Below are 12,705 nucleotides of genomic sequence, written 5' to 3'. Positions count from 1 at the left end.
ATCTAGGATTTATTCGGTGGGGCGCTGCCCTATAGGACAAGCTACAGTGCCTTTATTACCACAGTGGCGACAACTCGTGTCTCATTCTATTGGTTGGCCGCCATGTTTCATCGGAGTTGCGTAGATTGCAGATTTAGTTTGTTTATGTTTATTTGTCAAAACGTGTTCAGCAGTTGAGTTGTCAAGTTTGTGGAAATTACCGGCTTCGACTTTCGATTATCCGAATTTTTCATATTTCAAAATGCACAGAGAAGGGTTTAATTATGAAATGCTTTCCAATCCAAGGGAAAGAATAGAAAAATAGATAGCACGATCCAGTTCATTTCAGACGTGATATATTGGATCGAAGATCGAATTCAGAATAATAAGACGTTTTGTTGCCTACAGATTAAGAAAAAGGTCGAAAAAGACTATAGAGAGTTATGACCTTTAAGTCCATGGCTGATCATTCAAGGTGAATTTATTATTGGAAAATAATAATCTTTTCATTTGTATGTACCTAGTTCTTGAATTTTTTCTTAATAATAATTTAAGTTAGAAGTTAAAGATAACCAATATTTTCGATCTGTATCTTTGAAAAAATAGATAGCACGATTCAGTTCATTTGCAATGTCGTACCTTGGATCGAATTCATGAAACATATAATGCTACTTTCTAAAGAAATTGAGACCCATAATATGAAATATTGCCGTAAGTTACCGATATACAATTCAAAAATACCTCCAAAATGTCTTGACGAAACATGGCGGACTTTTGACAGTTTTATGGCCAGTTGTCGCCACTATGGTAATATAGTCACTGTAGGACAAGCAGCCACTGTGACATTGGATATTCAATAGGTTAAGTTTATTTTAACTAAAATCTTTAGGTGAATGCAAGCATTTTATATTATGTTCTTAAACTGAAAGGAGGGAAGGAATGAATAATTACAAAAAATACCTTAATACAATTTATTTTTCATAGGAAAAGATGTTCTATCTGAATATTTTTTTTTTAAAGGAATGAGTGAGTATGAATCGACAAACTTTCATTGAATTGATATGAATTCATATAAATCAGAAGCCACAAGCATTTAAACCAAAGGTGTTCATTCGATTGATATGTTAACCAAGTAAATGAAATCTTTTTATGAATACAAGATTCACAGAAAAAAAAAATTGAACTCTGGGTCGATAATTATTGTATATTTATATCCTTCAAACATAAATAATCTTTCACTTTTATAATATCATCCTTTTATATCTCGGAAGAAATTGGTTATATTCAACACTGATTTAAGCTATCCCCGATTCAAGGGTAGGTTTCGCCATCTGTAAAGAAACAACTTGGAAATGGGTAGTCTTCGATCTCTATGGAAATACATAATTATTCTCGGTAACTATTTAGAGTAAGCCATTAATCAGAAATAATGCTCTGATCGAGATAAAATTTGCCATACTTACAAAATTTGGAGTGTAGATTGCGAATACGCTGTGAAAAAACTGCAATCGCATTTGATTTTTCAAAAAAAAAAATTTTTTTTCACCTAGTTCCTCTTATACATTGTTGATTTATGGTTTATTTTGAGGGTTTTCGCCCAATATTAAATATCAATCATATTTTACGCATTTTCTAACATCAATATATCCAAAAAACCTAAAGAATTAATATTTTCTTATTTATTTTCGTTCGAAGTCGCGCATGGCGAATACCTTTAAAATAAACCACAAATCAAAAGAGTATAAGAGGAACAAGTGAACCTTGGTGAAGAAAAAAAAATTTTTTCCTTATTGAAAAACCAAATGCGATTGAAGTTTTGTTACAGTGGATTCGTAATCTACACACCAAATTTGGTAAGTCTGGAAAATTTCAACTTGATCGGAGCGTTATTTCTGATAAATTACTCACTCTAAATAATTGCTCTCAATTAAATCAAATTTCTTGAAATGATGTATGAAAACTCAATATTTTGTTGGAATGCTTCGAATTTGATATTTATTTACTGTAAACAAGCTAATGTATAATATAAACTTAACTAAAACTTAAACGGTGTAAATATCGCTGAGCACAGATTATTCTAAGGTACATAGAGTTAGCTTATAATTCTGAAATGAATTTCTCTTATGGTTGGAAAAACATAAGTGTGTAGGTTGCCAGATGTGGCATAGCTTCACTATAAACATTTAAAATGTCTTTTCATCTAGGCCGAATCGGAAAGAATGGTAAAGGAAAAAGTGTTCCTTTTGACCTCAAGAATGTACTGTTAAAATATATGTACAAGACAAAGATACACCCTGTATATATATACAGAATTATTCACCACGATGGCCTGTATATATAAAGAATGATTCACCATGATGGACTATTAGACATTAAAAATTGTGGTTCTTCTTCATTTAAAGTTTTTCATCAATAACTCTTGAAGTATTGATATTAGGTATAGGGTTTGCTCAAGTAACCCTCCTCTTTTTAATGTTAGAATTGACTGAAATAATAAAAAATATAGGTTCTAATTTGAAAATCTTGAGTCTTGATGAATTTGAGTTGTCCAAATTCATGATCTTCTGGTAATAAACTCACTGTACATTTTTGTTCCAAACCGTAGTCTTATAATACTACGTATTTGCAGAATGGAAAATGAAAAACGTTTTTTCGAAAACAAACTTTTTCTGCAGAAATATTAAAAAAATTGTGAGTCCTCATAGTCACCATTTTTTTTATTAGAATTACATCAACTCATGAGCCGTTGAGTTTTCACTCAAGCTATGGCATATTGCTGAAATTGTCACAAAAAAACTATCTAGTGATGAAATAATATACTGGGTGTGTCATTTGAAATAAGGAAGTAGTAGTCTGTTTCCGTTATAACTGGAAGTTGTAGAGATCTGAAAATATTTTAGGGAGGTAGATCATTGTCTCAAACCCCAACATGCAAATTTTCAGCATAAAATTATGATTACTTTTCCATAAACGTCTAATAGACCTTCGCGGTGAATCACCCTGTATAATAATAATAAAACAATTTTTGATTTTTGTGGCTTTGGGAGGTGGCGGGTTTTCAAGGTTAATAAAATTGTCGTAAATGTAAGAACTAAAATTTATATATATTATTTGGATAAATACCAAGAGAAGTTTTCCCAAAATTGACAAATCAAAACATACTGTTCTTGAATTCTGATTTTCCTATATATTGTACATAATATCATTGAAAATTGGTAATCTGTATTGTCAGACAAACTTCGTAGGTTGTTATTCCTACCAGGCGTTTTGAAGATCATGAGAAAATAGCATAAGCCTACTAAAATTCGATTGTGAATTGAAATCTCTGATAAATGCAAAAATGATCTGAAATTAAAAATAGAAATGATTGGAAAGTTGTCAAAGTAAGAAATGACGTGAATACACCTGGTTTTTGCACCTTTTAAAGATGTCTGGTGGAAGGCTTCCACTATGGAAAGTATCTGTAAATTGAAATTGAAGGCTTTGGAGCAACAAAAATGCATGTCACAAAACTCAATTTTGGAGATTAAAACGTTTCAAATTTTTAATTTAATCCTGAAATACCTAGAAACGAAATGAAACAATTGAAAAGTATCATTTTGTAAAGTTCCAAACTTGTCTTGAAGAAAGAAAGTAAAAATTGATATACATATTTCTTCACTGCAAAAATCAGCATTATGTGAAAAACAAAATTTTAAATTGTTGAAGTAATTTCAAAACAAATAAGGCTTTTATGAGATTTTGCTGCCATCTATGTTTCCATAGCATTAACGTTTATTGCATAGTTGAGAGATATTGACTGAAATGGAAACTTCATACAAATAATTTTCGATGAGATTGTGGCTTATATCGTTGTTACTCTAAGGTCTTCAATTGAAATAACATCTTTTGATATTTGTTCAAGTAACATACATAAATTTTAGGTTTTATATTTAAGATTTAATTAGGTACCCATTTTTTGCACCTTTGACACCTGCTATCTGCCAAAGTTATGATCATCTAAATTTTTAGTAGCCATTCCTATTGGGGACATTGAGTTCAGAAAATTTCAGCTTTTACACTGTTAGGTAAGTCTGGCATCCACAGGCTCTTAGATTAATATAATAGCAAATTTTTTTTTTTTAATAATAATTTTCAATTAAAGCTTACATCTACAATCAGTATCACATTTATTTTTTATTACCTCTATTATTACATTTCCCTCACAAGACTCAAATAGTATGACTTTTCTCTTTTATTTGAAGCAAACTGCAAAAAATAAAATAGGCGGAAAATTCGTTTCAAAAAATTACAAAAAAGCATACCTTCTTCACTTGATAAAAATATAAGCTGATTCTTCAGAGTTCAGCAGCCACCCTCTCACAATGTTTTACGGCATCTTTTAGTTTGTAGATGAGATCTTGCATTTCCTGACTATTACAAATGAAATTCAGATGTTGATTTTTTTTACACATCTCTTCTTCATCAAACTTTTCCATTGTGAAACCTATTCGAAATAGAGGACCTTCATCTTGTTCCAAGCTACTTGACTGCAAAATAACTTTTCTTTAATGTTTTTTATCTCAACTCTCTCAGCGCTTAGTGAGACCTATCAGAAGCTTGTATGAGTTGGGAGAACTTTAGGTTAACATATAGATAGATTCGAAATAATGGTTATATCGTCTGTGAATTAATTAGTGCATTAGTCCATTGCACCGGACTAGTGATTCGGAGGTTGCGGGTTTGAGTCCCGCTCGAGGAGGTACTTTTTCCAGAATTGAAAAATTGTCTGCATGCAAATATATTATTTTCCTTGTGCACTGGACTAGTGATTCGGAGGTTGCGGATTCGAGTCTCACTCGAGAATGTATTGTGATTGTTTATATACTAACGGACAAAGAAACTGCAACACCCAGAAGGAGCTGTTTAAACTTAATTTTGTTTTGTAAAACATAGATTGTATTGTTATACAATCTATGTTACTACTTGTTAGTAGTAGATGATTGAAATTTTGAAAAAAAAACGAAGGGTTTACAATTTTTTCAATAAATTTGTTAATAATATGTTTTTCCACCGCGATTATCTATACACTCCCCAACACGTCTCGGCATTGATGCAATAAGACTCCCCATACCCTGCTGAAGTGTCGTGGCTTGGGGTATTGTACGGGGTAAACGATGCCAGGCATGCAAGGGGTCAACACCCTCATGCCTGATATACCGACATGTGGAATCTGATGTCTGTAGTCATGTCTCGCGAGCAGAGAACACATGCCGGGGGATTTGGCTTAACCGCCTGAACCAAATGTATGAAAGACATAATAAAGACTTTCCCCAAGACAAGGTGGAACAGCATATGCCGAAGTCTGCATGGCTAGGGGAATATCTAGTCCTGAATATGCGAACTCCGGATACCAGGCGACCTCTGGTTTAATTGGCCTTCCAGGGGCATGCGGGGCTCTGCCTCTGGTGACTGAAATTCCCTAGCTACTCCTCCTGGGACTTGATATGGACCAAGAAAATGAAAACGCAGGGCCTGGCACTAGCCCTAATGTGCCAATCACTGAGGAAGGACAAAACCTTACTCAGCCTGAGGAACAGGTCGCAAGTCCTGGCCCCATGAAGAGGTCGTAGCTGGCCTCGAAAAGTTGGCGGTCAAGAGACCTAGACTCTCTAGGACTGCCAGAAAGAGTATGAAGTTCTTCATAAAGAAGGGGATGGAGCCTGATGAAGCCTCCAAACCAATTGGCCCCAGGCAGACAACACGCCGTGAGTTCAAGAGAAACAGGTCGGAGGATGGCACGCCTAAAGGCAAAGAGCCTAACAGTGCAAAGTGTGAGGCTCTGAACGCCGCACAGTCCTCAGGAGTTTCCGGGGCTCAGTCCTCGGGGGCTTCCAAAGTTCAGTCCTCGAGAGCTTCCAGGACTCAGCCGTCGGGAGCTATAGCCAGGTTGCTGCTAGTCTGGAAGAGGGTATAATGGATAAAAAGTATCCAGAGGTGATTTTGGAAATGGACCAACTGAAGGCCATCAAGAAATCAATCATGGAGGAAATTATGGCGCTGGGAAAAGAGCCTAAGTTCCAGCAATCACATGAGGCCAGGCTGGCTTCAGCTGACATGCTCTGATAAAGCCACTGTTGAAAAGCATCCACCCAAAACTAAACCATTAGAGGATTGCTGAAGAGGCAGAACTGCCTCACCAGGAGATCCTAGTTGGCTATCTCCCAGAAAGTCAGGATCTCTCCAGCGAGAAAATTTTCACGCTGATTGAGAACCAGAATGAAGGGCTCAAAACCTCCAGAGCTAGAGCTAGCTAGAGGGTCCTTCCAAGGGGACCATCAGGACCCATGCTCGAAATCGTTATCTCGGCTGACAGAATATCGGTCGAGAGACTCCGAGCATTAAATTGGCGAAACATCTACCTATTCGGCCAATCAAGTCTTCGCCTTAAGGGCTCTAAAACAACGGTGGAGAGGGAAGAGGCACACCAGGCCTCAACCAGTGTCGAAAAAGCCCAAAGGGGAAGCAACGGAGAAGCCTCCAGGCAATGAAAAGGCCGGGGCCTCAAAACCGACCACCAGCTCTGGGAGGAGGGCTGTGCCGCAAAGGCGTGAGGAGGGGGGCCCGGCGGGGTAAAATCTGCGGTTCCCTTCGAAAAGCCTAGCGGACATCCAACCTCATAAGGGACAGATGTCTGACATGCCTTCAGATAAACCTCCAGCACTCGAAGGCAGCCTCTAGTGCCTTATGTTGGAGAACGCCTAGAAGGCATATTGATATAGGGCTGATACAAGAGCCCTGGATTAATGAAGGCCAAGTTAGAGGCCTACCAAACAAAGTATATACTTTGTTATATACTTATACGATATACTCCGATAAGTTAGGAAGTTTAAGAGCTATAATAATACTCAGAAGGGGACTAACCTGCCTTCCACCTACAGAGTTCCTGACGAGGGATCTTGCTGCGGCATTGGTTGAGGTGCGAACTGAGAACATCAAGAGGCAGTTGGTTATTGCCTCAGGATTTTTTCCAGGAGAAGCCACCAGCCCACCACCGGAGGAAGTACAACGACTCATCGAATGGTGCCACAGGGAGAAGAGACAATTGATTTTGGGCTGCGATGCGAACGCACACCACACAGTATGGGGCAGCACAGACATAAATCATAGAGGTGAGGATTTGCTTGATTTTCCATTTTCTACTAACATAGAGATAGTGAACGTGTGTTATAGTCCAACCTTCACGAATGCGAACAGAAGGGAAGTAATTGACCTAACACTCGCGACACCTTTTATTGCGGAGATGGTCAAGAACTGGAAGGTCTCAAATGAACCATCGATGTCAGACCATATGGCAATTGAATTTGACGTTGAAGCAACTGCTTCAGCTGATGTTGAGTTCAGGATACCCAGAATGACAGACTGGGAACTCTATGTAGCCCATCTAAGTTCAGAAAGGCCAGAAATACAACATCAGTTCCAATGAGGATCTGGAAAACGCCTCTGCTCACTTCACATCATGTCTGAAGAGAGCATTTGAAAGCAGTTGTCCACTCAGGAAGAACGTCCCCTGGTGGAATAATCATCTTGAAAACCTCTGCTAGGAAAGCCTTCAATAAGGCTAAGCGAGAAGGCTGAAAACAGTTGTCCACTCAGAAAGAAAACTATCTCCAGAGACGTCCCCTGGTGGAATAATCATCTTGAAAACCTCAAGAAAACTTCTAGGAAAGCCTTCAATAAGGCTGGAATGCCTATATGGTCTGGCCCTGACCAACTACAACAAAGAGGTCAGGAAAGCCAAAAGGCAGTCCTGGAGAAGTTTCTGCGAGGGAATAGATAAAACAGCCCCAACAGCTAGACTTCAAAAGGTACTATCTAAGGACCAACCCAATTGGCCAAATAAAGAAGCCATGTGGGGACTTTGAGAATGATCCTCAAGAGGGCCTAAGAGCTCTGTTAGAAACTCATTTTCCTGGCTCCAGGCAATTTATCACTTAAGATGGGGCCCCCGCTGGGGAGGTACACAACCCCACCAGGTGGTATTCTCAGAAAGCTGATAGACTATACACACCAGAAAGAATTGAATGGGCGATAAAGAGCTTTCAACCCTTCAAATCAGCAGGCATGGATGGCATATTTCCGGTCATGCTTCAGAAAGGTGTTGAAGTTCTTATGGCCCAGATAACTGAGCTCTTTAAGGCCAGCTTTCCAAGGGGTTATATTCCGAAATCATGGAGGGAGGCGAGGGTAGTATTCATACCCAAAGAGGGTCGAAAAGGCTTCCCGGAGTCTAAATCCTATCGACCCATATTTCTCACCTTTTTTTCTCCTGAAGACCATGGAGGAAATAATAGATAATAGTATAAGGGGAAGTTTAAAGTTCCACAACAAACAGTTTCCCTATAGGAAAATCATCTCTGAAGAGAGGATAAACGGCGTCTACAGTAGATCTGCCCGCCCTATAGGAAAACTGTTTGTTGTGGAACTTTAAACTTCCCCTTATACTATTATCTATTATTTCCTCCATGGTCTTAAGCATGGCCTCACCGCAAAAGAGATTCTGCTTGCAATGTTTGGAGATATAGGAGGAGCTTTCGATAATACCCTACATGCCTCCATATGCAATGCAGCCAAAAAGAAAGGGATAGAACCCTCCACTGTTAGGTGGATATCAGCTATGTTGAAAGGACGAACCGTTACAGCCTATCTGGGAGAAATCGAAGTGATCGTGCTGACGTGCAGGGGATGTCCTCAAGGAGGGTTTTTATAACCCTTGTTGTGGAGCTTGGTCATGGATGGCCTCCTGGAGAGGCTTACGGCAGGTGGCTTTAACGTCCAGGCTTACGCCGACGACATAGTAGTGACTGTTAGAGGCAAGTATGAGGGGGAGTGAAACCGAAAATGGTACTGTGGTTATACACAGCAGTAGTACGCCCTATTGTCACCTATGCGTCTCTAGCATGGTGGACAAAAACACAGCAGTAGTACGCCCTATTGTCACCTATGCGTCTCTAGCATGGTGGACAAAAACCGAGGAGGCCATCACACGCAGCCGATTGCAGAAACTGCAAAGGCTGGCATGCATTGGTGTCACAGGAGCTATGCGCACAGCTCCCACAGCAGCGCTGGAGGTCATACTTGACTTGCCTCCCTTACATTTATAATACATGTGAGGAAATGTAGCCTGCTAGAAGCAATAAGAATTTCCCTTAATGGAAAGCTCCTACCTGGAAACTGGGTTGGACATATGAGGATATTGAATCTAGACTAGATTCAAGGCCCCTAAGGAGGTTGTCAGTTTTATTAACGTCATTGACGACCTCCTTGGGTTTCCATGAACGAGTAGGGTAGAGAACAAAAGATCTACATGGTCGCAGTTCCCGGAAGGCTTACTGAGCCACGACGACCCCAGTTCTAATAATAATAATGATGCAATAAGATGGTCTATATCTTCTTGAGGGATACTATCCCAAGCTACCTGTACTTTCTGTCTCATAGCCGCCTAAGTCGGTGGGGGCGGGGGGTAAATTTCCAAGCTTTCTATCCATGATGTCCCAAACATGCGAAAGATCTGGGGATCTAGGCAAGATGAGGTCAGGCATTATCTTGCTGAAATATTGGATTCTCGAGTCGGTTAAGGTAAGGAAGAACATATGGCTCCACTATTTCTTGAAGGTAACGCCTACTGTCCGGTGTACATGACGCTCAACATCAAACTGAGGTTCACGTCTTTCTCCCCGACGTCGTCTAACTCTTTTTCGACCATCATGTGCACCCAAGGATAATCGAGATTCATCATAAACAACGACCTAATGCCATTCCACATTCCAATGTTGACGTTCTCTGCACCACAGTAATCGTTGCCGGAGATGCTTAACCGTCAGAGGCAACATCAGATGGGGTCGATAATGCTGCAGTCCAAAAGACCCTATCCGGCGGTAAATCGTTCGGATAGTTACAGGATGGCCTTATTCTCCTAACCACTCATCAGCCAAAGATCGAGTTGTCGCAAATCGGTCTCTAATGAGTAATGGCCATAAGTCTTAGACTTCGATCTTAAACTTCATTTGTGCCCCTTCGACGTCCGATGCCAACTCTTCTTCGACTTTGGGCATTATCAAACCACGCTTGACAACATCTCATAACAGTAGTTGGATTTCTGTTCGTACGTTTAGCGATTTCTCGAAATGACAACCTCGCCTCCCGTAGACCAATCATTCGACCTCTTTCAAATTCAATTAGCTGACAATAAGTACATGTGCTCTAGGCATTTTAACAATAACTAAACATCGTTTGCTGGTTTGTTGTAAAATTTAAATAAAATTGCAAAAAACGACTACAATATTTAAGTAACAAAAATTGTTCACATGAAAAACCCGTCGCGATTTTTTTTTCTCCAATTTCAATCATATACTATTTGCTATTAGGGAATCCAATCCCGCTGAAATTCTGCGGGATCAGAATTGCGGAATTTTACATGCGGGATTCAATAATAAAATTGCATATTGGAAAATAAGAGCGCAAACGTCTTGCAAAACGTCCCAGAAAGCAATAAACCACTCATAAGTTACGGCATACAAGATACAAAGGGCGGTAGGGCATGCAAAGCTTCGAAAACTAAATGGGATTAAAAACATGTGTTCCGCTGAAAACATTTAGCATTTAACAGTAACTAGTTCCGAATGCAAAATCGTAGGAATTTTCCATATGTTGAATGTGTAAACAACTTCCACATAATTCGAAAGAGAAGATAATGTTGTTTTTCGTCTTTGTGATATACACTTCATCCCTCTTCCAATTAGGGTGATAGGCAATGCTGCTTATATTGGTTGGGTTGCCATGTGTTATTTATTGAACAGGCGGCTTAGTAAAGACGGTTTGGAGATTTTTATTGCAGGGAATTTTGATAAACTCAGCAGAGCGGATCAACCTCATGTTGTTTTTGAGAATCAAGACTATATTTTTTTAGATATATGAAAAGGCGGCCATTTATTAAAACATAAAATGACACTTTTTCAATGCAGTAAGAATAGGAGTACGGGTACATACTTGGAAACTCGAACCTTCGACTTAATTTTCACCTATCACAAACGTTCAATTTTGAATAACAAATGGTTTCTAACTAGAAACCATTTATTATTCAAAATTGAGCGTTTGTAACCGACAAGTGCTGTCTTACAGTTTTTCCAACTGGAAAAACTGTAAGACCACACTTGTCGGTGGATTTTTCGCGGCAAAACTTGACAGCTGTTGCCATGAAATAATCACTTATGAGCATTGTTAACAATCCCGCATTCTTGCGGATCCGCGGGATTGATCATTTTAATCCCGCGGATTTGATATTTTGGTGCGGGATTGGATTCCCTACTTGCTATACTATCTATGTTTTACCAATAAAAAAATTAAAATTTAAACTGCTCCTTCTGGGTGTTGCAGTTTCTTTGTGAGTTAGTAAATTTTACTCAATAGCTATGTCAGTTAATGCTGGTCCTACAAAATCGTTTAAATGGGCAAATATGAAGTATTTTTTATAGGTACTCACAATTCAGAATCAGAACTGAAAGAAGAGAAATGAAAAAAAAAATTATAACCATAAGAATTTTAAGTGAACTGGTATTTTTTAAATCGAACACCCTGTACTTCATTTTCCTAATCGGTAGAGCTCTTCCTCCTGATTTTAAATATATAAACTTTACTGAGGTTATCTTTGTCAGAAAAATATAGATTTATTCATCTAAATCAAAGATAGCTGCAGAACGCCCCATGACAATGCTGAGATTTCCTTATAAAATTTATTGAGAATTCATTGTTTATATGTTGAAAGTTTATGGTTGAAAATTTAATGAAAATTTATTAATTTTGGTATTACTACAATACATAAAACACAAATTGGTGGTGCAGAAATCTCTTAAGAGTTCCAAAATTTACCTTAATGACAAAGTCAATTTTCCAGTCAACATCCACAATATGGGGAGCCTGACGTCCTATATTCATTAGGGTAATTTCAATACCCTTCTTACGATTAGAATATAAATTGACATAAATATTCAATCTGGTCTCAATAATATTACATTCCTCGAATAAATACCGTTTTACTTCCTCTTCACTCAAACCATTTCTAACAAATTCGGCAGTAGCAATGAGAAGGTTTGAATACAATTCCTTTATAAGGTCAGGTTTTGAACCATGTAGTGATGCATTATCTAAAAATGAAGTTACTACAAAAGCAACATTTTATGGTGATTTGAATGATGCTCACTGTGTAATTCTTCAGCACCACAAAGAACAGAAAAACAGTTTTCTAAAAGTTTTAGATACGTGTCATCATCAACAATTTTCGAGTTATTAATATTTAACAAGGATTTCTTTGTATAATCTCGGAGATTCATAATATAACTTGAGATTTATTTAGTTCACATATAAAATAAAAAAAAAATTTATTCAACAAACAGAACATTCAGCCCTTCAATTTTCAATTCAAAGATATTTTTGATAGATGTCAAGCATAGAGTATGTTCTTTGATGTCAAATAATGCCACAGACTACTACCACAGACTAACTAGTAATCTGTGCTACTAGTTAGTTTTTGGGTCAGGACGTAGTCTCACTTATTATTTATCAGTTATTTATGACTAAAGTATAAATTTGATCTAAGATGTTTAAAAATACTACTATGTTGTGTACACTTATTATATTTCGTTTAAGATCATTCTGAAGACTCGACCCCCGTTCGTATGTACTTCCCTC

General features: G+C 38.0%; 1 protein-coding gene across 3 annotated transcripts; it reads right to left on the bottom strand.

The window, feature by feature from the left end:
- Nucleotides 1–1,163: 1,163 nt before the first annotated feature.
- On the bottom strand, nucleotides 1,164–12,463 carry LOC123676687 (COMM domain-containing protein 3). 3 transcript variants are annotated; one of them, XR_006746994.1, is made up of 4 exons: nucleotides 12,218–12,461; nucleotides 11,887–12,161; nucleotides 4,163–4,508; nucleotides 1,164–1,310 (listed from the first exon to the last, which is right to left on the bottom strand). XR_006746994.1 is itself a non-coding variant. In XM_045612807.1 (4 exons), the coding sequence occupies exons 1-3, from the start codon at nucleotides 12,345–12,347 to the stop codon at nucleotides 4,317–4,319; spliced, it is 612 nt and encodes a 203-aa protein (XP_045468763.1). In that variant the 5' UTR covers nucleotides 12,348–12,463; the 3' UTR covers nucleotides 1,164–1,310; nucleotides 4,284–4,316. The 3 variants fall into 3 exon arrangements, 2 of the variants coding, with proteins under 2 accessions (XP_045468763.1, XP_045468764.1); XM_045612807.1 differs by having other exon boundaries at nucleotides 4,284–4,508; nucleotides 11,887–12,176; nucleotides 12,218–12,463; XM_045612808.1 differs by having other exon boundaries at nucleotides 4,284–4,508.
- Nucleotides 12,464–12,705: the final 242 nt, after the last annotated feature.

The sequence above is a fragment of the Harmonia axyridis genome, chromosome 3, assembly GCF_914767665.1.
Source record: "Harmonia axyridis chromosome 3, icHarAxyr1.1, whole genome shotgun sequence".
NCBI classification, from domain to species: Eukaryota; Metazoa; Arthropoda; class Insecta; order Coleoptera; family Coccinellidae; genus Harmonia; species Harmonia axyridis.
Note: the sequence above shows the minus strand (reverse complement) of the source record. Positions and strands in the feature narration are given on the sequence as shown.